Here is a 23,131-nt window from a genome sequence, read left to right as displayed (position 1 = left end):
AAACACCTTGCAACTCACCCCCAGGCTGTTCGGTTTATATATGATCCTTCTATGAGGACTTTTATCAGAGACTTTGCTGAATCCAGATAGACCACATCCAACGCAATACCATCTGCTTCAACTGAATGATTGAGGACTAATCAATTGAATTTGTTTGATAAGATCTGCCTCTGGTAAAACCATGCTGCCTTGGATCCTACAACCTACTGGATCCATGCTAATAATTTTTAAAATATATCTCATGCCTTTACAGCAGGGGCGTAGCCAGATTTGGGCGGGAGAGGGGGGTCCAGAGCCCGAGGTGAGGGAGCACATTTTAGACCCCGAGCCCTGCTGATGACCCTCTCGACCCCCCCCCCCCCACCGTCGCGTACCTTTGCTGGCGGGGGACCCCAATCCCTGCCAGCTGAGGAGGACCTCTTCTTCCTGCAAAGGCTTCGTACGTCAGACTCACAGAAACAGAATGAAGCCTGGCTGATCTGCAAGGCTTCGTTGTGTTTCTGTGAGTTGTATGTGCAGGACGTCAAAAACAGAACAAAGCCTTCGTGGGAAGAAGAGGACCTCCTCGGCTGGCGGGGATTGGGGTCCCCCGCCAACATAGGTAGGCGACTGTGGGGGAGGGTTGGCAGCGGGAGAGGGGGCAAGAGGGTCGCTGGCAGGGGGACCAGGGCCAAATCTATGGGGCCCAGGCCCCTCTGGCCCCACATAGCTACGCCACTGCTTTACGGTAGTACATAAGGCAAGTTACATACATGTACAGTAGATATTTCCCTGTCGAAGAGGGCCTACACTCTAAGCTTATACCCGAGGTAGTGGAGAGTTAAGTGACATGCTAGAGATTACACCACATCAGTATAAAAGATGCATCCCAAAAGAAATTAGATGCATCAACATAACTCACCATTCTAAAACTCATAATATCCTACCCTTCCCTTAGTCTCTTCTCACTATATCCCCTGCATTATGATCATTCCAGTGTAATTTTTCTGTGTGCACCTTGTGTGTGTGTGGATATATTTATTTACATACTAGTTATAAAGGTCCGTTTCTGACACATATGAAACGGGCGCTAGCAAGGTTTTTGTTGGAGTGTTCTCCGCGCGAGGCACCCGCCCCCCCCCCCCCCCCCCCCCCCCCCCGCCGCCATCATCATCCCACCCTACCGTTTTGTAGTTTTGCTGGCGGGGGACCTGAAATCCCGCCAGCAGAATTCCTCTGTTGTGTGCTGTGCTGACTCCAACGTGATCTTCTGCATTGGTAGCCTGTGCAGGGCGGACTTCTGTGCGTCTGACGTCCTGCACGTGCAGGATGTCAGATGCACAGAAGCCCTGCTTGTAGAGGCTAGTAATGCTGAAGATCACGCCGGAGTCAGAAGACAGGACTTGTTCTTGCGGGGTTTCGGGTTCCCCGGCGGCAAAGCTACGCGTCGGTGGGTGGGTGGGGGTGGGTTTTGCTTTGCTTTTTTTGTTTCCTTGTTTTTCGTTGGTGGGTTGGTGGAGAGGCGGCGCGGGGATGTGTGTTGCACCTCCAGCATGTTGGAGCGGGGCTTCTTGTTTTTTGTGTTTTTTCATGCTTCTCTTTGTGTGGGGGGTGGCGCGTGGGGTGGGTGTTGGACATCCAGGGGGAGGAGTAACCCCCTACTTGTTTGCGATTCTTTCTTTGCCACCCTTAACATTCTGTGGGCCAAGTTTCTGAAGTCACAGCACAACGTTAAAGGGTTCATTTGTCGTCATGATGTTTGACGCGAGGGCGAGGCACAAAGTCATAGTGGGATGGCTTCACCACCATGAAGTTACGAACCCTTTATCGTTGTGCTTTGAGTTCAGAACGTTGAGGGTGCGTTTTATTATAGTAGATACTTTCTCTTGTAGGCTGCTTTTTCAGTATATTCCAAGTTAAAACCTAAACAAGGTTCTGTACCTCCAGTCTCTTGTGGTCGCATGTTGTAGCATAATGCGAGGTCTATCAGAGCTAACTGCGAACTGTGGTTGGTTTTTACAGTCCTTGTTATGTCTGCCTGTAGCACAGAGAGAATTAAGAAACATATGAAGATTTTAAATAGAAAGCATTTCACTGTTATTGAAAAAATCCAAATTTCCTTCCTCCAGATTTTCTCCAAATTTGGAACTGTCTTGAAGATCATCACTTTCACAAAAAATAATCAGTTCCAGGCCTTGCTTCAGTATGCCGATCCCATCAATGCATATCATGCAAAAATGGTAAGAAAAACAGCAAATATCCATGAGTATTCATGTCTACAGCACTATTAAAGTATCTGTGACACAAGTTCAAATGTTTCACTTCTGTCAAATGCTCTCTCAGCTGTAGTTGTGCACCTGTTGTCATCATTTTTGTCTATTTTTAGATTTTAGTCACAGACCCATTCTTTCACTTTCTTTTTTAACTTTGATCAGGAGGCCATTAAGTGTGGTGTCATAAGCATATCAGAGGTTGTTGATCTTTCCTCCTTTTTGAAACCATGTTCATTATCTTGGAATCCAGCTTCTCTCATGATGCACTCGGCATGCAGGTTAAACAGACATGGTAAAAGAATACAGCCTTACTCCTTCGTCAGTTGAAAACCAGTTTCACTGTGCTTTCTCATGACTGTTGCTACTTGTCCACAGTAAATATTCCTCATAAGATGTTCAGGAACACCCATTGTCCTAAGAACTTAGGAAAGAACTTTCCCACATTTTAGCATGATGAATACAATGTAAGGCCTTACTGTAGTCAATAAAGCACATGTACATTTCCCTCTGTGGTCTTTGGCTTTTTTCATTATCCAGTTGGCAACGGTGTCTCTTGTCACCACCAACAGCACATATCAAATGCATCAATACTTTTTCTGTTGTTTTTTTTTTTTTTTTTTATTTCCAGCACTTGCATCCATAGAGTAAAATAGAAAAAAAACATGGTATGAACATTTGTATCTTGGTTTATAAGGACACATCCTAGCTCTTATAAATTTTCTTTAAGCCCTTCATTGCATCTCTGACAAGTGCCAGATACTGTTGTATTTCTTGACTGCTAGGGCAGAGCCCTATTCATTAACAACTGATTCCAGAAGGCAGGAACTGTTCGTGACTTCTATGTCTTGATTATCAACTCTGAAACTGGTGGCTGTATCTGTTGTCGTAAGTTTTATCTTTCTTAGGTTTAGTTCTCAGATATTACCAACAGATAAAACTAGAAGAGGCTTCAGTTTGCAGGAGAACCAAAGTTTCTCAGATCTTTATACATGAATTTTTAAAAAAGTTTATCCTATCACAGAAACAAAATCACAAATACAACAGCAGCAAGTAGTCACCCAAAGATAGAGCATAAATGCTGAAAAGTGAATTCATAATTTTAACACAGTTTTTTAAGTTTCTCCCTTTTGCTAATGCCAAGACACATGTTCCAGTGGTCTCGATTTCATTTTGATTATATGCATGTTCCCGGTTTCTGACGGCGTAGATTGCTGTGTGTTGCCACAGGTTTTTTTTATTAGACGGTGCATGCTAATCTGCCATGTATGTATGTATGCTGAATTTCTGAAAAGTTATTGATTGGCTTTTTCTGTTTGACTCATTGGATCATAGTAGATGATAATTGACTACCATCAAGACAGTGTCAGGTCTCTCAGTAAAGCCATATTTTCGATGCTAACCTGTTCTTGACGTCCCTCTGTGCTTTTTTTCCTCCAGTGTATGTATCAACAGAAGAAAATATGTCCACTCTTGAAAGCAGGGTCATAGGCTGACTGCTTGAATTAGGAGTGCACCAGACAATTTGCTGCTGCAAGGCAATGCAAAGATTGTAATAATGGTGTTGCTGAGCTGAAACGACTTTCTCCCATGTAATACTCTCTATATGCAGCATTCTGTGCTATCTGTAATGGTTTAACTGCCATCAGCTGGCAAATCAATGCATAAACATAACAAAAATCTATGTGTGAAACAACCATAGCTTGAAATACTGTACATAAATTATTAAAACTCAAGTGAGGTTTAGGAATGTGCCATCTTATTGCCACTCATATTTATACTTGCGTAAACTGCCACACAATTTTATAAAATGTCTCTTCTGCATGTAAAAGAGGTTTTACATGTGGGAAATCATTTTATAAAATTACCCCATCGTGTTGGAAGGGCAAATAAAATGGGAGAAATGAAGGCAAAAGGTCACAGCCGTAAGCTGTAACTCCAAAGGAGAAGAAAGAAATGACTCCTTAAACCCTTCCCACCTCAAAAGGAAAGACACAGAAAAATGTGTTTCTGATGTAATATGTATAGTCTGAGTATCTTCTGTGCAAATTAATATTTTGTAATGGTGTTTTTACTTAACTGCTTTATAAACTACTTTATAAATGCTGCTTTTTTTTTTTTTTTTTACAGGCCCTGGATGGCCAGAATATCTACAATGCTTGCTGCACTCTCCGTATTGAATTCTCCAAGTTAACAAACCTTAATGTAAAATACAACAATGACAAAAGTAGAGATTTCACCCGCCTTGACCTCCCTTCTGGAGATGGCCAGCCATCCCTTGACCCCACTTTGGCAGCTGCTTTTGGTAAGAGAATCTCATTTGCACTGTAAACAGATGGAGCAGACAGCTTTTCCGTTTGCTGTATCCAACTGGCTGGCAGATTGCATATTTCACTGTTATTGCTGTTAATTCTGCAGGAAGCAAAACACTCCTTGGAATCACTGTGGATTGAAATTCCATGTGCAAAGGGGAAAAGGATAGTGATAGGAGTGTACTACCGTCCGCCTGGCCAGGACGAACAGACGGATGCGGAAATGTTAAAGGAAATCAGGGACGCAAACAAACTGGGCAACACAATAATAATGGGGGATTTCAATTACCCGCATATAGACTGGGGTAATGTAACATCTGTACACGCAAGGGACATAAGATTTCTTGATGAAATCAAGGACAGCTTCATGGAACAGCTAGTTCAGGAGCCGACAAGAGAAGGAAAAATACTAGACTTAGTCCTTAGTGGTGCTCATGATCTAGTGCAGGGGGTAACGATACGAGGGCCGCTTGATAACAGTGATCATAATATGATCGGTTTTGATATTGGCATTGAAGGAAGTGAAACTAGGAAATCAAGTACGCTAGCGTTTAACTATAGAAAAGGTGATTACGACAAAATGAGAAAAATGGTGAAAAAAAGACTGAAAGGAGCAGCTCGCAGAGTAAAAAACTTGCATCAGGCGTGGATGCTGTTTAAAAACACCATCCTGGAGGTTCAGGACAAATATATTCCACGTATTAGAAAAAAGGGAAAAAAGACTAAACGTCAGCCGGCGTGGCTAAACAGTAAGATAAAGGAAATCATTAGAGCCAAAAAACAATCCTTCAGAAAGTGGAGAAGAGAACCAACTGAAAGTAACAGGATAGATCATAAGGAATGCCAAGCCAAATGCAAAGCGGAGATAAGGAGGGCAAAAAAGGACTTTGAGAAGAAATTAGCGTTGGAAGCAAAAATACATAGTAAAAACTTTTTTAGATACATTAAAAGCAGGAAACCGGCCAAAGAGTCGGTTGGGCCGCTGGACGAAAATGGTGTTAAAGGGGCGATCAAGGAGGACAAAGCCGTAGCGGAGAAATTAAATGAATTCTTTGCTTCGGTCTTCACCGAGGAGGATTTGGGGGGGACACCGGTGCCGGAAAGAATATTTGAAGCGGGGGAGTCGGAGAAACTAAACAAATTCTCTGTAACCTTGGAGGATGTAATGGGTCAGTTCAGCAAGCTGAAGAGTAGTAAATCACCGGGACCTGATGGTATTCATCCCAGAGTATTAATAGAACTAAAAAATGAACTTGCGGAGCTACTGTTAGAAATATGCAATCTGTCCCTAAAATCGAGTGTAATACCGGAAGACTGGAGGGTAGCCAATGTTACTCCGATTTTTAAGAAAGGTTCCAGAGGAGATCCGGGAAATTATAGACCGGTGAGTCTGACGTCGGTGCCGGGCAAGATGGTGGAGGCTATTATTAAGAATAAAATTGCAGAGCATATAGAAAAACATGGACTGATGAGACAAAGTCAGCACGGATTTAGTGAAGGGAAGTCTTGCCTCACCAATCTAATGCATTTTTTTGAGGGGGTAAGCAAACATGTGGACAATGGGGAGCCGGTTGATATTGTATATCTGGATTTTCAGAAGGCGTTTGACAAAGTGCCGCACGAAAGACTCCTGAAGAAATTGCAGAGTCATGGAATCGGAGGTAGGGTATTATTATGGATTAAGAACTGGTTGAAAGATAGGAAGCAGAGAGTAGGATTGCGTGGCCAGTATTCTCAGTGGAGGAGGGTAGTTAGTGGGGTCCCGCAGGGGTCTGTGCTGGGTCCGTTGCTTTTTAATGTATTTATAAATGACCTAGAGATGGGAATAACTAGTGAGGTAATTAAATTCGCCGATGACACAAAATTATTCAGGGTCGTCAAGTCGCAGGAGGAATGTGAACGATTACAGGAGGACCTTGCGAGACTGGGAGAATGGGCGTGCAAGTGGCAGATGAAGTTCAATGTTGACAAGTGCAAAGTGATGCATGTGGGTAAGAGGAACCCGAATTATAGCTACGTCTTGCAAGGTTCCGCGTTAGGAGTTACGGATCAAGAAAGGGATCTGGGTGTCGTCGTCGATGATACGCTGAAACCTTCTGCTCAGTGTGCTGCTGCGGCTAGGAAAGCGAATAGAATGTTGGGTGTTATTAAGAAGGGTATGGAGTCCAGGTGTGCGGATGTTATAATGCCGTTGTATCGCTCCATGGTGCGACCGCACCTGGAGTATTGTGTTCAGTACTGGTCTCCGTATCTCAAAAAAGATATAGTAGAATTGGAAAAGGTACAGCGAAGGGCGACGAAAATGATAGTGGGGATGGGACGACTTTCCTATGAAGAGAGGCTGAGAAGGCTAGGGCTTTTCAGCTTGGAGAAGAGACGGCTGAGGGGAGATATGATAGAAGTGTATAAAATAATGAGTGGAATGGATCGGGTGGATGTGAAGCGACTGTTCACGCTATCCAAAAATACTAGGACTAGAGGGCATGAGTTGAAGCTACAGTGTGGTAAATTTAAAACGAATCGGAGAAAATTTTTCTTCACCCAACGTGTAATTAGACTCTGGAATTCATTGCCGGAGAACGTGGTACGGGCGGTTAGCTTGACGGAGTTTAAAAAGGGGTTAGATAGATTCCTAAAGGACAAGTCCATAGACCGCTATTAAATGGACTGGAAAAATTCCTCATTTTTTAGGTATAACTTGTCTGGAATGTTTTTACGTTTGGGGAGCGTGCCAGGTGCCCTTGACCTGGATTGGCCACTGTCGGTGACAGGATGCTGGGCTAGATGGACCTTTGGTCTTTCCCAGTATGGCACTACTTATGTACTTATGTACTTATGCTTAGCAGGGTTATTGTGAGCAAATATAGTGAAGGCCCAATAAGTCAGAGACAGAGCAGCATTTATGTATCAGATACTGCCTGGTCAGTTTGTCTCAAAGAAACTGTGCTTTGGACCATGTTGCTGCCAGTATTTAAGTAACAGTCAGCTCTTTCTATCTGACTCTCTGGACTATGCTAAGAATTCGCAAACTGAAGGTAATAGGGCAACCCTTAGCTATGAGATTCTTATGTTGGGTGATTAAGTTCATCCTGTTTGTTGATGGAGTGGAACGTCATGGTTAGTGCAGTTGGCTCAGAACCTGGGGAATTGGGTTTAATTCCCATTGCAGCAAACTGTGACCATGGGCAAGTCACTTAACCCTCCATTGCCACAGGTAAAAAAAACTTAGATTGTGAGCCCACTTGGGGGCAGAGACAGTACTTGCATATAATTATACGTGGGGGATACAAAAGAGGCAGAAGATGCAAACAGAGCAGAACAAAGAGCAGACCCACAAATATAGAGGATCAAAAAGCATTGATTTTAATTTAAACAAACAATTGTGTCTGATGTGGCCACGTTTAGCTAGAAGGCTACGTCAGAGGCAGAGCTAGAGAGGTTAGATAAGAAAGTACACCTCTCTACAGTAACAATGAAGGTGAATTTGCCTTGCAGCAAATCTTCTAAGGATTCTCTGGCAAATCTGCATTTTGATCCTCTATATTTGTGGGTCTACTGTTTATTCTGAGCTATAATTATATATATATAAACCACTTTGGTTGTACCATAGGAAGGCAATATATTAAATTCATGACCTTTTACCATCCATCTTCGTAGCGAGTTGACCCCTAAGCTGTACAATAGACTGGGTGCATGGAGGTTTGTGAGGCAGCAGTTGTGTTGGGAGTGTTTTCCTGAGTTCCATCAGATGCTGCATGTGTCTGATGGTATCTTCTTGATGACCATCACCAAGCCTTGTGCTGTTTTCTTTCCTGTCCACTCCATTTATTCTCGTTTTCCCTACCCCTTTGTTCTCTTGCATTTCTTTTTGCTTATCACTTTTGTGCTCAGTAGCTGAACTTGCGATGAAACTACAGTGTAGTAAATTTAAAACAAATCGGAGAAAGTTTTTCTTAACCCAACGCATAATTAAACTCTGGAATTCGTTGCCAGAGAACGTGGTGAAGGCGGTTAGCTTGACAGAGTTTAAAAAGGGGTTAGATGGTTTCCTAAAGGACAAGTCCATAAACCACTAGTTTCCTAAAGGACAAGTCCTCAATTCCAGGAATAACGTATGGGATGTTTGTACATTTGGGAAGCTTGCCAGGTGCCCTTGGCCTGGATTGGCCGCTGTCGTGGACAGGATGCTGGGCTCGATGGACCCTTGGTCTTTTCCCAGTGTGGCATTACTTATGTACTTATGTAACTTGGGTAATATGAATAGCTTGTGTATTACACCCACCCTTCTAATACATGGCTTTTAAACACACCCACATACCAATTTATTTTAACACATGCAAATTTTGCCAGGTAGTGCAAGCTTGGTTGACTGTTGCCCACTCTTGTGCTGAATGTTGGGAAGAATGATATAAAAGGGATCAATGTACTTCTATAAATATAATAATTCTCAAAAACAGACAAATTCTCTAGATTTGGCATGCAGGGAGAGAAATGATTTTGGGTGAGTTTGGTAACCAGAAACATTGTGTCATTCCAGAAACATTGGGTCAGTATTTTCAGAGAAATGAATCTTCAAAAAAAATTAACAACTCTCTATTCCAGTGGTTTTCAACCTAGTCCTCGGGGCACACCCAGCCAGTTGGGGTTTTCAGGATAGCCTTTCTGTGGCATACAGTCAGAAATGGTTGAATAGGGGTGCCCAGTTGGCATCTCACAAGTCGCATATGGCTTTTTGATCTGCAAATTGCTGCTGTTTGGGATCTGCTCATCAGCTGCAGCAAGACCAATTTGAAGTCCTCTGAAGTCAGGTGCATGCATGCTGTTTGCCTCTGGAGCTCTCAACTCCTGCACAATGCAATCCTTCCCCTTCTCAGGAACCAGCCTGCAGTTTTAGCACTTATTATACCTGCCCGTATGATGGTCACTGAGAAGAAAGCAGATTGGCACATGCAGAAATTGTGAGCTTTGCTAAGGTGTGTCAGTATTCCTGTTGTTACCACCAGACCTGGGAGTCCAAGCAGCCAATGCTTATCTGATCATAACACACACCTACTAGAAAAATGAGGGCTCAGAAGGGTGGGGGTGAGGTACTGGTATTGAAGGAGGCAAAGAATAGTGCAAGAAAAAGAACGGTGGGGAAAAATTGGTAGGATTGAATAAGAGGCAGAGGGTGCGAGAGCTGGCTCTTTGTTTAGAAAGGGAAGAGGGGACCCACAGTGTCACTTGTCAAAGGTGAGGCTCTCTGTTATGAATCTAATTTCATGTCTTTTGATGTATGAAGACTTGGCCATCCTTGTAGTAATACACTGATCATTGTGCCTTTCCAAAGCCTGTCTTCCCTCCCACCCCCAGCAACACAGAAAAATAAAGCATCCAGAAAGGACTTTGAAAGCCACCTCACTGCATAGACCCACCACAAATTGACAACCTGTGCCAACCCCAACTACCATGCAACCTGACTCACCTACAACATCGACACCCTACCCCCATAGATACCACACATACCCCTATATATTTCTACTCACTTACACCCTCTTTTCCTCCTTATACCCCAACTTCTATTTCCCCATATGCTCCACCACACACCCATCACCCCATCTATACGTAACTCACATTTACACTCCTACAAACCCACTTCCCATCCACATAGCTGATGGTTGGAGTTTGCCAATGGGAGCAGTTCAGCTGGAGCACTTGTTCTTGGCCAGTTTGTGCTTACTCTTCTCATAGCAGAGCCTTGGATGCTCTTCAGAGAGATTTGGCAATGGCAAGAAAGACAGAAAAGCTTTGGGTGCAAGTGTGCCTGGTCCAGAAGTAAAGCAGCCAGTGGCAGAAGAAAGAAACCAGCTGTGTTCTGTGGACAGTGGCTCAGCTACTATTACAGCAGCTTGATAAAGGAGCAAGATGGTGATAATAAACCAGACAGCCATTTGATTACTATAAATAAAACTAATTTACCAGAATATTTTGAATTCTTGCTATGTCTGTATTTCTGTCAAGAAAATAACTATCTCTCATTCTAATGCTGCTAAGAAGATCCAAGGTCTGGTTTGTAGACTTCAAATGTAATGTTGAGTAAATTACTTTTTTAAGCATTGCAGTTCTCATTCAGAATTGGAGGTATTTGTTTCCTTTGAGCAAAATATCTTTTTATGCATTTCATTTAAAAGCTGGGCTCATCTCTGTATAAAAAAAGCACTTCATGAAGACCAGAAGCTCTTTTTTGTCTCTGATCTCCTTATTTTGCTTCTTTCAGCCTTTGTTTTTTTTTCTGTATTTTGTATCAGTGGCCAACATGCGAGTCCCATCTGGCAGCACAAAAAGCCCTTTGTCATCGCTGTTTTAGTAACAAGTGATAATGGAATGGAAGGCTCTGAATGAATGATTAATGTACATATTGTCAAAACCTGTTAGTAAAATGCACCAGTGCATGTATTACAAGCATAAAATGCATGGCGTTTTGTGTCCTTAATGGGAATTTTTTTTGTGTTTGTAGACAGAGCATTTTGTGAGCTTAGATAAGGTTAGTCTGCTGAATATATATTGAGGTCCATTGTGGGTTGTCTACAGTGTAGGGTAGTGCTATAATTCGTGATTGTTAGCAATGCACACTACAAAACTTAATAATGGTTGCTTGAAAGATAAATGTTACTTATGATGTCATTTTCTCATGGAAATTTATGACAGCCAGTCTATACCGCCCTTTTCCTCCTTTTCTAAAAACTTATTCCATTAAAATGAAATTGCATAAGGAATTAGGAAAGAGGTTTTTTTTTTTTTTTTTTTTTTTTGGGGGGGGGGGGGGGGGGGGGGGGGGTTGTTTTATAGCAATCTTAGTTCTTTTTCATTATCACCATTGCAGTACCTCCTGTTTTTAGAAAATGTCTCCGCTCTATAATCTTATTTGCAAATGGTACCAATGTCACTATTATTTCTTTGTTACTTTTGTGTGTAAACATAGGGACAAAATGTCTCTTCAGTGTTGTACTTAGGGAGTGAGAGAAATCTTTTCTGTTGTAATATTCATGGTCATAAGTTAATGTGGGTTTTCCATGATCTCTGCCAGGCAGGGTACTACTGGACCAGAAAAGTTTCCTGCTTTTAGTGGCAACAGTATAACATTTGAGCCATCATATCTAATCTCATTGCAACAAGCAGTCATCTGTGAAATGTCCATTCAGGGCTGTATGAAAAGAAAGTTAACTTTTTTCTCCTAAATGATAAACCTACCATACATCAAGCAACATAACTTGAAGGTCAAAAGAGGCCATACCATGAATCATTAGCAGTCAACAAAAACTTTATCTTTAGCACAGGGTAGGTTTTGTCCTGCAAACAGAATAAAAACGCATTTCCAAATAGTGACATCTCCCGCTATAGATATACATCGCTTTTCTTTCTTTCTTTTTTTTTTAATTATATATTTTTTAAAATTAACAGGAAAACACATTAAATCATGTCTTTCCTGTTTAATAGTATATGTAATATCAAAATATATAAGATACAGTCATGTTTGTGCAGCGCTGCGTACGCTTTGTAGCGCTATATAAATGCTAAACGGTAGTAGTAGTAGAGGTTGGTTAGTTCCAACTAGAAAAAGTAAGAAGGGAAAGAAGTACATAAGCATTGCCATACTAGGACAGACCCAATGTCCATCAAGTCCAGTATCCTGTTTCCAACCGTGGCCAATCCATGTCACAAGTACAGTGGGGGAAATAAGTATTTGATCCCTTGCTGATTTTGTAAGTTTGCCCACTGACAAAGACATGAGCAGCCCATAATTGAAGGGTAGGTTATTGGTAACAGTGAGAGATAGCACATCACAAATTAAATCCGGAAAATCACATTGTGGAAAGTATATGAATTTATTTGCATTCTGCAGAGGGAAATAAGTATTTAATCCCTCTGGCAAACAAGACCTAATACTTGGTGGCAAAACCCTTGTTGGCAAGCACAGCGGTCAGACGTCTTCTGTAGTTGATGATGAGGTTTGCACACATGTCAGGAGGAATTTTGGTCCACTCCTCTTTGCAGATCATCTCTAAATCATTAAGAGTTCTGGGCTGTCGCTTGGCAACTCGCAGCTTCAGCTCCCTCCATAAGTTTTCAATGGGATTAAGGTCTGGTGACTGGCTAGGCCACTCCATGACCCTAATGTGCTTCTTCCTGAGCCACTCCTTTGTTGCCTTGGCTGTATGTTTTGGGTCATTGTCGTGCTGGAAGACCCAGCCACGACCCATTTTTAAGGCCCTGGCGGAGGGAAGGAGGTTGTCACTCAGAATTGTACGGTACATGGCCCCATCCATTCTCCCATTGATGCGGTGAAGTAGTCCTGTGCCCTTAGCAGAGAAACACCCCCAAAACATAACATTTCCACCTCCATGCTTGACAGTGGGGACGGTGTTCTTTGGGTCATAGGCAGCATTTCTCTTCCTCCAAACACGGCGAGTTGAGTTCATGCCAAAGAGCTCAATTTTTGTCTCATCTGACCACAGCACCTTCTCCCAATCACTCTCGGCATCATCCAGGTGTTCACTGGCAAACTTCAGACGGGCTGTCACATGTGCCTTCCGGAGCAGGGGGACCTTGCGGGCACTGCAGGATTGCAATCCGTTATGTCGTAATGTGTTACCAATGGTTTTCGTGGTGACAGTGGTCCCAGCTGCCTTGAGATCATTGACAAGTTCCCCCCTTGTAGTTGTAGGCTGATTTCTAACCTTCCTCATGATCAAGGATACCCCACGAGGTGAGATTTTGCGTGGAGCCCCAGATCTTTGTCGATTGACAGTCATTTTGTACTTCTTCCATTTTCTTACTATGGCACCAACAGTTGTCTCCTTCTCGCCCAGCGTCTTACTGATGGTTTTGTAGCCCATTCCAGCCTTGTGCAGGTGTATGATCTTGTCCCTGACATCCTTAGACAGCTCCTTGCTCTTGGCCATTTTGTAGAGGTTAGAGTCTGACTGATTCACTGAGTCTGTGGACAGGTGTCTTTCATACAGGTGACCATTGCCGACAGCTGTCTGTCATGCAGGTAACGAGTTGATTTGGAGCATCTACCTGGTCTGTAGGGGCCAGATCTCTTACTGGTTGGTGGGGGATCAAATACTTATTTCCCTCTGCAGAATGCAAATAAATTCATATACTTTCCACAATGTGATTTTCCGGATTTAATTTGTGATGTGCTATCTCTCACTGTTACCAATAACCTACCCTTCAATTATGGGCTGCTCATGTCTTTGTCAGTGGGCAAACTTACAAAATCAGCAAGGGATCAAATACTTATTTCCCCCACTGTATATGGCAAGATCCAAAAAAAGTAAAGCTTTTATCCCAGGAATAAGCAGTACATTTTTCCAAGTCTCTCTATGGTTTATGGGCTTTTCTGTTAGGAACTTATCCTAACCTTTTTTTAAACCATGCAAGTTGATTGCTTTTTCCGCATTCTCTGGCAATGAATTCCAGAATTTAATTACATGTTACAGTGGTGGAAATAAGTATTTGATCCCTTGCTGATTTTGTAAGTTTGCCCACTGACAAAGACATGAGCAGCCCATAATTGAAGGGTAGGTTATTGGTAACAGTGAGAGATAGCACATCACAAATTAAATCCGGAAAATCACATTGTGGAAAGTATATGAATTTATTTGCATTCTGCAGAGGGAAATAAGTATTTAATCCCTCTGGCAAACAAGACCTAATACTTGGTGGCAAAACCCTTGTTGGCAAGCACAGCGGTCAGACGTCTTCTGTAGTTGATGATGAGGTTTGCACACATGTCAGGAGGAATTTTGGTCCACTCCTCTTTGCAGATCATCTCTAAATCATTAAGAGTTCTGGGCTGTCGCTTGGCAACTCGCAGCTTCAGCTCCCTCCATAAGTTTTCAATGGGATTAAGGTCTGGTGACTGGCTAGGCCACTCCATGACCCTAATGTGCTTCTTCCTGAGCCACTCCTTTGTTGCCTTGGCTGTATGTTTTGGGTCATTGTCGTGCTGGAAGACCCAGCCACGACCCATTTTTAAGGCCCTGGCGGAGGGAAGGAGGTTGTCACTCAGAATTGTACGGTACATGGCCCCATCCATTTTGATGCGGTGAAGTAGTCCTGTGCCCTTAGCAGAGAAACACCCCCAAAACATAACATTTCCACCTCCATGCTTGACAGTGGGGACGGTGTTCTTTGGGTCATAGGCAGCATTTCTCTTCCTCCAAACACGGCGAGTTGAGTTCATGCCAAAGAGCTCAATTTTTGTCTCATCTGACCACAGCACCTTCTCCCAATCACTCTCGGCATCATCCAGGTGTTCACTGGCAAACTTCAGACGGGCCGTCACATGTGCCTTCCGGAGCAGGGGGACCTTGCGGGCACTGCAGGATTGCAATCCGTTATGTCGTAATGTGTTACCAATGGTTTTCGTGGTGACAGTGGTCCCAGCTGTCTTGAGATCATTGACAAGTTCCCCCCTTGTAGTTGTAGGCTGATTTCTAACCTTCCTCATGATCAAGGATACCCCACGAGGTGAGATTTTGCGTGGAGCCCCAGATCTTTGTCGATTGACAGTCATTTTGTACTTCTTCCATTTTCTTACTATGGCACCAACAGTTGTCTCCTTCTCGCCCAGCGTCTTACTGATGGTTTTGTAGCCCATTCCAGCCTTGTGCAGGTGTATGATCTTGTCCCTGACATCCTTAGACAGCTCCTTGCTCTTGGCCATTTTGTAGAGGTTAGAGTCTGACTGATTCACTGAGTCTGTGGACAGGTGTCTTTCATACAGGTGACCATTGCCGACAGCTGTCTGTCATGCAGGTAACGAGTTGATTTGGAGCATCTACCTGGTCTGTAGGGGCCAGATCTCTTACTGGTTGGTGGGGGATCAAATACTTATTTCCCTCTGCAGAATGCAAATAAATTCATATACTTTCCACAATGTGATTTTCCAGATTTAATTTGTGATGTGCTATCTCTCACTGTTACCAATAACCTACCCTTCAATTATGGGCTGCTCATGTCTTTGTCAGTGGGCAAACTTACAAAATCAGCAAGGGATCAAATACTTATTTCCACCACTGTAAATGAAAAAATATTTTTTCTCCAATTTGTTTTAAATTTACTACTTACCTTCATTGCGTGCCCCCTAGTCCTTGTATTTTTGAAAAGAGTAAACAAGCGATTCATATCTTTCGGTTCCACTCAATTCAGTATTTTATAGACCTCTAACATATCTCCTCTCAGCCATTTGTTCTCCAAGCTGAAGAGCCCTAGCATCTCTAGCTTTTCCTCATAGGAAAGTTGTCCCATCCTGTACCTTTTCTAAATCTGCTATAACTTTGAGATGCTGTGTCCAAAATTTGCACACAATATTTGAGGTGCATTTGTACTGTGGAACAATGCAAAGGCATTTTAATATTCTCAGTTGCATTCTCCATGCCTTTCCTAATAGTTCCTAACACTTCCTAACATTTCATTTGCTTTTGTTAGCTGTTGCTGCACCATGTGCTTTTGAGCAACTGTGGCCTTTCCCCCAAATTCCACCTTGGTTAAGATGGAGCCCATCTTCCTGGAATAGGCTCCCATTTCCTCAGAATGTTGCCCATTTCCTAACAAATCCAAAACCCCTCATCTCTGCACCATTGTCTCATTGAGACTCCAGAATCCTGCTGTGCCTTCAGTCCTGTGCCTGGAATGGGGAGCACTTCTGATAAAGCTACACTGGTGGTTCTGGATTTCAGCTTTCTATCTAAGAACCTACATTTGGCTTTGAGAACCTCCCTCTTACATTTTTCTATGTCATTGGTACCCACATTTATCAAGACAGCTGGCTGCTCCCCAGCACTGTCTAAAATCTATAGGTGATATGTGAGGTCTGCCACCTTCACACCAGTCAGGTGGCCAGGCGATCCTCATGTCCACCAGCCACCCAGCTATCTGCATGCCTAATGATTGAATCTTCAACTAAATCGACCATCCTAACCCTTTCCTCTTGGGCAGAAGCCCTGGAGAGACATTCTTTCTGCAAAAGGTTATTACAGCCTCTGGAGGGCAGGTTCTGGCTGCACAATCACTTCTGCCTCTCCAAGTGATTCTCTCCCTTCGGTAGACTTTTCTCCTACATGGCAGCACAGAGATGCCAGACTGGAGGTGGGACTTCTCTATTATGTCCCTGAAGGCTGCCTCTATATACCTCTCTGTCTGCCTCGGCCCTTCCAGATCAGCTACTCTAGCCTCCAGGTATTGGACTAGTTCCCTGAGTGCTAGGAGCTCTTGCACCAAGTACATACATATTGCCTCATCAACTGGGAGATAATCAAACACATGACACTCGGTGCAAAAGACTGGATAGCTCAAATCCCAGAGAGAAAACCAAAAAACTTCCACAAATAGTCCAATGGAACAAACACAAGGGTGGAAGGAAATGATGCATCAATACACTTCAATTTGCTGAAAAACATGGTTTTAATAAAGCTCCATCTTGAAGCTCTCACCAGTGACAGCTCCACTGACAGTTCACTTCACACGTGCGTTCCTTTGGTAGGCAGAAAAGAGTGATTTCATTGATAATTTTAATGATTTGTTTTTACACATCTTGTCAAGACTCAGCAGTTGACTCCCGATAAAGGCTTGTTGAGCTGAAACACAGGCTTGGTCAAGGCTATAGCTCCCATCTTGCTACTGGACTGCTGCCTGCATATTAGTATTAGTATTGGTGAGTTATTAAGTTGCTGTTCTGTAATGTCAGAGTTGTTTGCCAAATCTGTTACAGAATACTAGTGTAAGTCTGCAGTTATGTGCCAGACGTAAGGCGCAACCACTTATGCCATGTCTGTTGCTGGTGTAGATGATAGGGTGTAAATGCAACTATTCTATAAAGTGCATTCAAGAATAGTTGGAATGCCCCTAACATGCCCCACCCCTCTCCCGTTATTGCCCCCTTTCTATTTGAGTGTGAGAGAAGTTAGGTGTGCTGTTTATAGAATAGGTACAAATACAAACAGAACCAGGGGAAAGCACTGCAATTTAAGGAGGTTTGCCCTCAGATATTTTACACACCTACATGGTAGTCAATTAAGACCAGTCAAGGGTGAAATATTGCACTTAATTCATCGGGCAACTCTCTCCAAGTGGTACTACTTTTGTGCAATAATGTGCCCAACGTGCTATCAAATCAAATGTGCACTAAAGGTAACTATATCACTTACAATAAACCAGTGTCAAATATATGAATTAAAAATGTACTTATCTTGTGAGCTCGGCATCCAATAGACATTGAATGAAGCCCTGGGCGCCAACAAGTACAAAGCTTCAGGATAAAGAGATCGCACCAAACTCCCCTGCTGCGAAGAACACCTGACACCGTGGATTTCAGTAAGGAACTTTCTTCAGAGACTCAGGTTAGGGCCGTCTCTCCAACGAAAATTCACCGGCCATAGAATAGGGGCATAAGTTTGTTACGTGCACAACTACAAATTAGCACCAGTTAGTGCTTGTAAATGGCAGTTATTGATTTATCACCAAATATGTGCTACTTTAGTGCTAATTAGTTAATTACGTTACACGTGTAACTGGCCCTATTCTGTAATTCCACATCCAATTGTGCGCTTGTTTGGGTGCCATTTACAGAATTTGGGGGAGAGTGCTTTGCCTGTGGAAAACAATGCAGTCATTTCTAGTGAGTGGATTTTTCAAACATTGCTTATTGCTCTCTTTTTTTTTTAAAGAGGTGCTTAATTAGCCTGTGTGGCCCTATCACAGAATTTGCTTGACACCACAACTCAGTATCCCAATTTAATAATATTAGGAGAGTTTAATTTTCATGTGGATGCACATCACCCAACAGATAGGCGCTTCATTTCTCATCTTCATTATCTTGATTTAATCCAACATCTTAAATTTCCAACTCGTTCTGCTGGCCACATACTGGATCAAGTCCTTTTCTCTGCAGACTCTGATACATTTCTGTTATCTAATTTTTTGTTTATGACAGCACCATGGACAAATCATTCCCTCATTTGTTTTAGTCTTTTATTTATTTATTGTATTTGTACCCCACATTTTCCTACCTTTTTGCAGGCTCAATGTGGCTTACAGAGTATGGAAATGAGAACGTCATTACATGATTTAAGAAAACAGTAGATCATAAGCTGAGGTGAAAGAGGAATTTAGGTAGAAAGGTGTTAGGTAAGGTCGTGTGAGAGGTGTTTTGGTGTACTTGGGTGGTTTAAGGAATGATTTGTTTTATTGAGGGTGACTTTTGTAGGCTCTGTTGAAGAGATGTGTTTTCAAACCTGTCAAAACCTTTCGAGCAATATTTCTCGTATAGACCCTACTTCTTTAAAGCCTTTATGCCTTTATTTCCTTTGGACTTAAATTTTTTTGTGACTGACCCCAACGTTCTGTCTGGAATGACTCCTTAGAATTTTATTACACCAGACAAACACACCTATCCATATTAAAGTTCTTAACCCCCACTAGTAAATTAGAGATCACAATTAATATGGAAGGGTGATGCTTGGTACAGCCCTAAGACTTACACAGTCCCAAAGAAGTAAAGAACAAGGAAATCTGTTACTCAGAATTGTATTACAACTCAAATTTTTAACAGATGGATTTAAGTTATTTGCATGCCTCCTAAAAGGAACACATTGTAACAGTCTTCTGTATTTTGTATAGGTTTGGCTGGTGGCATTTTGGCAGTGCTGTGCTTATCTTACTGCAATAAACAAAAGCCTTTACAAAAAAAGATTGTTTTGTTTCTACAGCTACCCTTCAAAACCAGCTGACAAATCTTCTGAGAAAATAAAAAGTTTATAAAAACAAAATGCGAAAAAAATCTTACAGGGACCTGTAACAATTTAACAATCAGCTTCCTCAAGACAACTGATGCTGTCCTTCCCCATAAATAACTGGTATTGCAACCACCATACCTTTCCTCCCCTAAAATTTCTACCTTCCCTTACACTTCTGCATAATTTGTCATTTTTAACACAGAAAATCCTCATCAAAAGGTCTGAATTCTTCCCCAGGCCTGAAAACCTCCCCTTCCCAACCTTTTCTCTCCTCAGGCTTGACCCTTCCCGAGCAATATCACTCTTCAGGTTCTATCTTCTCTTGCCCCAATTTTGCTTGAACCCTTTCCCCGTTAAGATTTAGCTCCCAGCCTTTTCTACTCCTTCCCCAAGATAGGCACCTCCAATCATTCTCTACTCCCTAGTCTTTCTCCCCTTGCTCCAAGTCCTTGGTTCCTCAGTTCTCTCTTGCTACCCTTTGCAGTTTTCCTACCACTTCTGAGTCTTCTCTGCCCACCCTGTTCTCTAATACCCTCACCTATCTTCCTTTCTCCCAACTTCCACATGTCGTCTCCCCCCCCCCCCCCCAACTGCACAGCGTAAGACAAGAAATGGCTACACATCAAGCCACATCCTCCTCCTCTGCCATTCTGCATTCCATCTGCTTATTTGAACTGTGTGAGATACTATAGAGCTGCATTATTCAACTGAAGACTAAGCATCTCAATGTACCACTGTGTGTTGCCGGCTCTTGCCGTATGATTGTTGTGGGGGGAAGGGGGCCTTTGCTTCCGTCTTCTGCCTCTGCAGAATTTTGCATGGCAAGTGTAGATTTCTGCACAGGTGGGGAATTCAGTGCAATTCTACATTGCACAATTACACAGAATTACCCCAGGAATAAGAAATTCAGACCTCAGAAGGAATCTAAAAAAAACAAAACTGAAAAGGGTTTGTTCCAAAGCAAGTTCTAGGTTTCTTCCCCATATTTCTTGAACAAGTTTCAACAACTTGTTCTTAAATCTACTAATGGACATAAAATAAAAATGTTACCCTTCCAAACTGCTTTACAGACTTATCAGGTACTGATTTTGCCTTGCCAAACTGTGTACAGAGACCAAGACAGATCTCCTACCATGACCCAAAAAATGAGGAAGGGCCTGCAAGGCTTAGTAGTTTGTATGGATAGGCAGACTTCATAGGCCATATGGTTTTATCTGCTTTCATGTTCTCTGTTTCTATTCCTTATAGAAGCTGAAAACAGTAATGAACATACGTAGACTGAGACATCAATGCTAGCTAAGGGCAAGTAGCCAAACACACCTGCCCTGTCTTCAACCTCCACATTGCCTCATTTGCATAGTTGCCCAAAGCTTAGTCACCTTGGCTTCAAAGGAATCAAAGAGAAACACCCCAGCACCACAATGGCTGCAATGTAGGGCAGTACCAGAGTGTCTTGAACCACATATGCCAATTTTACAAGGAGAAATCTTAGCTTGATTTTTCCTGTATTTGATATACTGTCTTTCAAAATATAAGGTATCATCATGGTAGTTTACAAGTCAAGAATAATAAACTGCACAGAAAACGTACCTGGACTAGAAAGGGAGCAGAGAAGGTGGAAAACTTCCTATTATTTAAAGGACAGAAAAAATCAGTAGCACATCACAAACCAACAGACAGGTAGAGGGCCAGAAAACATGAGGAATAAAAATAGACAGAGTGCTGCTCAGCTATCATTTGACCTGGAGGAATTTTGACATGTTGAAAAGGAAAGTTCAAGTATACATATTATAACCCCAGTTTTAAATTTATGGTAGAAGTTCTCCACACTTAGAAAGACAGGCAAAGAATCCTCTAGGATAGGAGCCAAAAACAGAAAAACAAGCCTGCTGAGGATAGTCAAGGTGAGAAGAGATAACACAACTACTGCTCTGACCTTGATTATACCTTAGACCTTATCTCCCAATCTCCTTATACTCAACCCCCAGTCTTTTCTCTTCATCTTCCCTACACCAGTATTGGTTACTTCACTTATATTTTAGACACCAAGAGGTACCTTTTTTTGAATTTCACTGTTAAAATTTTCTGGACGTCTCCAAAGAGACAGAAGAGAAGGAAACCATTTTTATTGTTTTGCCCTGTGATTTTGCAGATCTCTTTTTATGTAAAGTAAATGTATAATTAAGTTTAAAGACCAGAAGTACATTTTCTTTGACCCTTCTCATTCATCTACATTTGTCACTGCCATACACAAATTTGAGTCCCCTGTAATAATGTCCCATTATATCATCTTAGCTATTGCGTTATAATTAAGCTGGAAATTGGTGTTCCTACCACTTCTTTCTTTTTTTTTCTTTTTTCTTTTTTAATGTAAAAAAAATTCTGGTTCTTTTCTTGTTGGATCTCCTTTGTTCTGTGGACTAGAGTAGCTGAGCAATTTTGCTCCATTTGCTGTGCAAGTTTCACTCGGTTTGTTAAATTGTAAATGAATAAAAATAAAAGAAGGGATTGTCTGTTACCTCCATCCACTGTGAAACTGAAAAAGACTGCTTTAGGTGTATAAGGATCAAAAGAGGGTCCCCTCTATGCAGACATCTTTGAGCTATTTGCTTAAGAGTCGAGAATCTTACATGAAATTACCTTCAGCCTTCAGTGCAATGGCTTGAAAAGTCCAATCATCCAAGATGGCTGTCAGATAACATTAAAACTGGCATGCGTTTCCTCAGAGGTTTCCAATCCTATAGCACAGCCTCCTTCTAAACGCTCACATGGGCCTGAAGGGATGGTACATCTTCAATACCTTCCAAAGTGCTTGAAAAGTGGAGGAAGCATGTCAGCACTATATCTGCTCATTCCAAATGCAAGAAGCTGGGTTCTTCCTCTGTACAGTGGTTCCAGCACACATCCTGCACAGAGGGCTTCTTTTACAAAGCCGTGCTACCAGTTCTCAGTGCTGCAAATGAGAGAAAGCTCATTCAGTTCCTATGGGCTTCCTCTCATTTGCTGTGCGGGAATCTCTAGCACAGCTTTGTTAAAGAAGCCCAGAATGCATAGATGTCAAGCACAGCACAAAAGCTTTGCAGTGCAGATAGTGTTGTCCCAGTGCAGTCCTTCCATTATCCCAGACATACCTCTGTGCAAGTCTCTCATTGCCTTCAGTGCTAATCACAGTAGCAAACAAATCTTTGCGACCTCTTCCAGAACAGCCACATTTAATCCTACAAAATATATTTAATGAATTTGTGAAAATTACAAGCAAGTAGAATGCCTTCTTAATTCAAGAGTTGTTACTTCAGCACATGAACCTATAGTACCTTTACTGTACTTCTTAGGACCCTATAGTACTTTTACTGTCCACTTCAGAGGTAGTCAGAGCTGGAACCAACACATATATTACCACCCTCCTTGCCAGGATCCAGTCTTTTCCCAAATAGAGAAGTTCTAGCATCCTCTGGCTTAGCTATCTGGTCTCTCTGGAGGAGGCAGAAGAATGTTCTGGAGGAATACCTTTGATCCCTGTCCTCCCAAGTGAAAAAATAAATCTCCCTATGAGGCCATCTCTTACTCTAGATTCATGCAGAGAATGGCAAAAGAAATATCTTTTTCGTTGGAAGAAAAGGCAGATGTTTTTGGCCGCCTAAAGTACATAGAGGCACTGAAGGCTACAATCACAGTCCCTATTCATGGTCTGCTTAAGGACCAGCACTTCCATATGTGGCAAAATTTGCTTTCCATACAACCAGCACCAGATTTCAGTAAGGTCTTTCACATTTCTCTGTTGTGGTCC

At 42.3% G+C, this 23,131-nt stretch overlaps 1 protein-coding gene across 7 annotated transcripts in view; it reads left to right on the top strand.

Annotated features, from left to right (window-relative positions):
- The window catches only part of PTBP3 (polypyrimidine tract binding protein 3), a 286,927-nt gene that overhangs the window by 195,720 nt on the left and 68,076 nt on the right, over nt 1-23,131 (top strand). For all 7 annotated transcript variants that reach the window (XM_030193767.1, XM_030193771.1, XM_030193768.1 and 4 more), the window contains 2 exons: nt 2,109-2,219; nt 4,380-4,554. In XM_030193767.1, coding sequence (XP_030049627.1) covers nt 2,109-2,219; nt 4,380-4,554 — 286 coding nt within the window. The remainder of the gene's footprint in view (nt 1-2,108; nt 2,220-4,379; nt 4,555-23,131) is intronic.

This window comes from Microcaecilia unicolor, chromosome 2 (genome assembly GCF_901765095.1).
Source record: "Microcaecilia unicolor chromosome 2, aMicUni1.1, whole genome shotgun sequence".
In the NCBI taxonomy this organism is placed as follows: Eukaryota; Metazoa; Chordata; class Amphibia; order Gymnophiona; family Siphonopidae; genus Microcaecilia; species Microcaecilia unicolor.
Note: the sequence above shows the minus strand (reverse complement) of the source record. Positions and strands in the feature narration are given on the sequence as shown.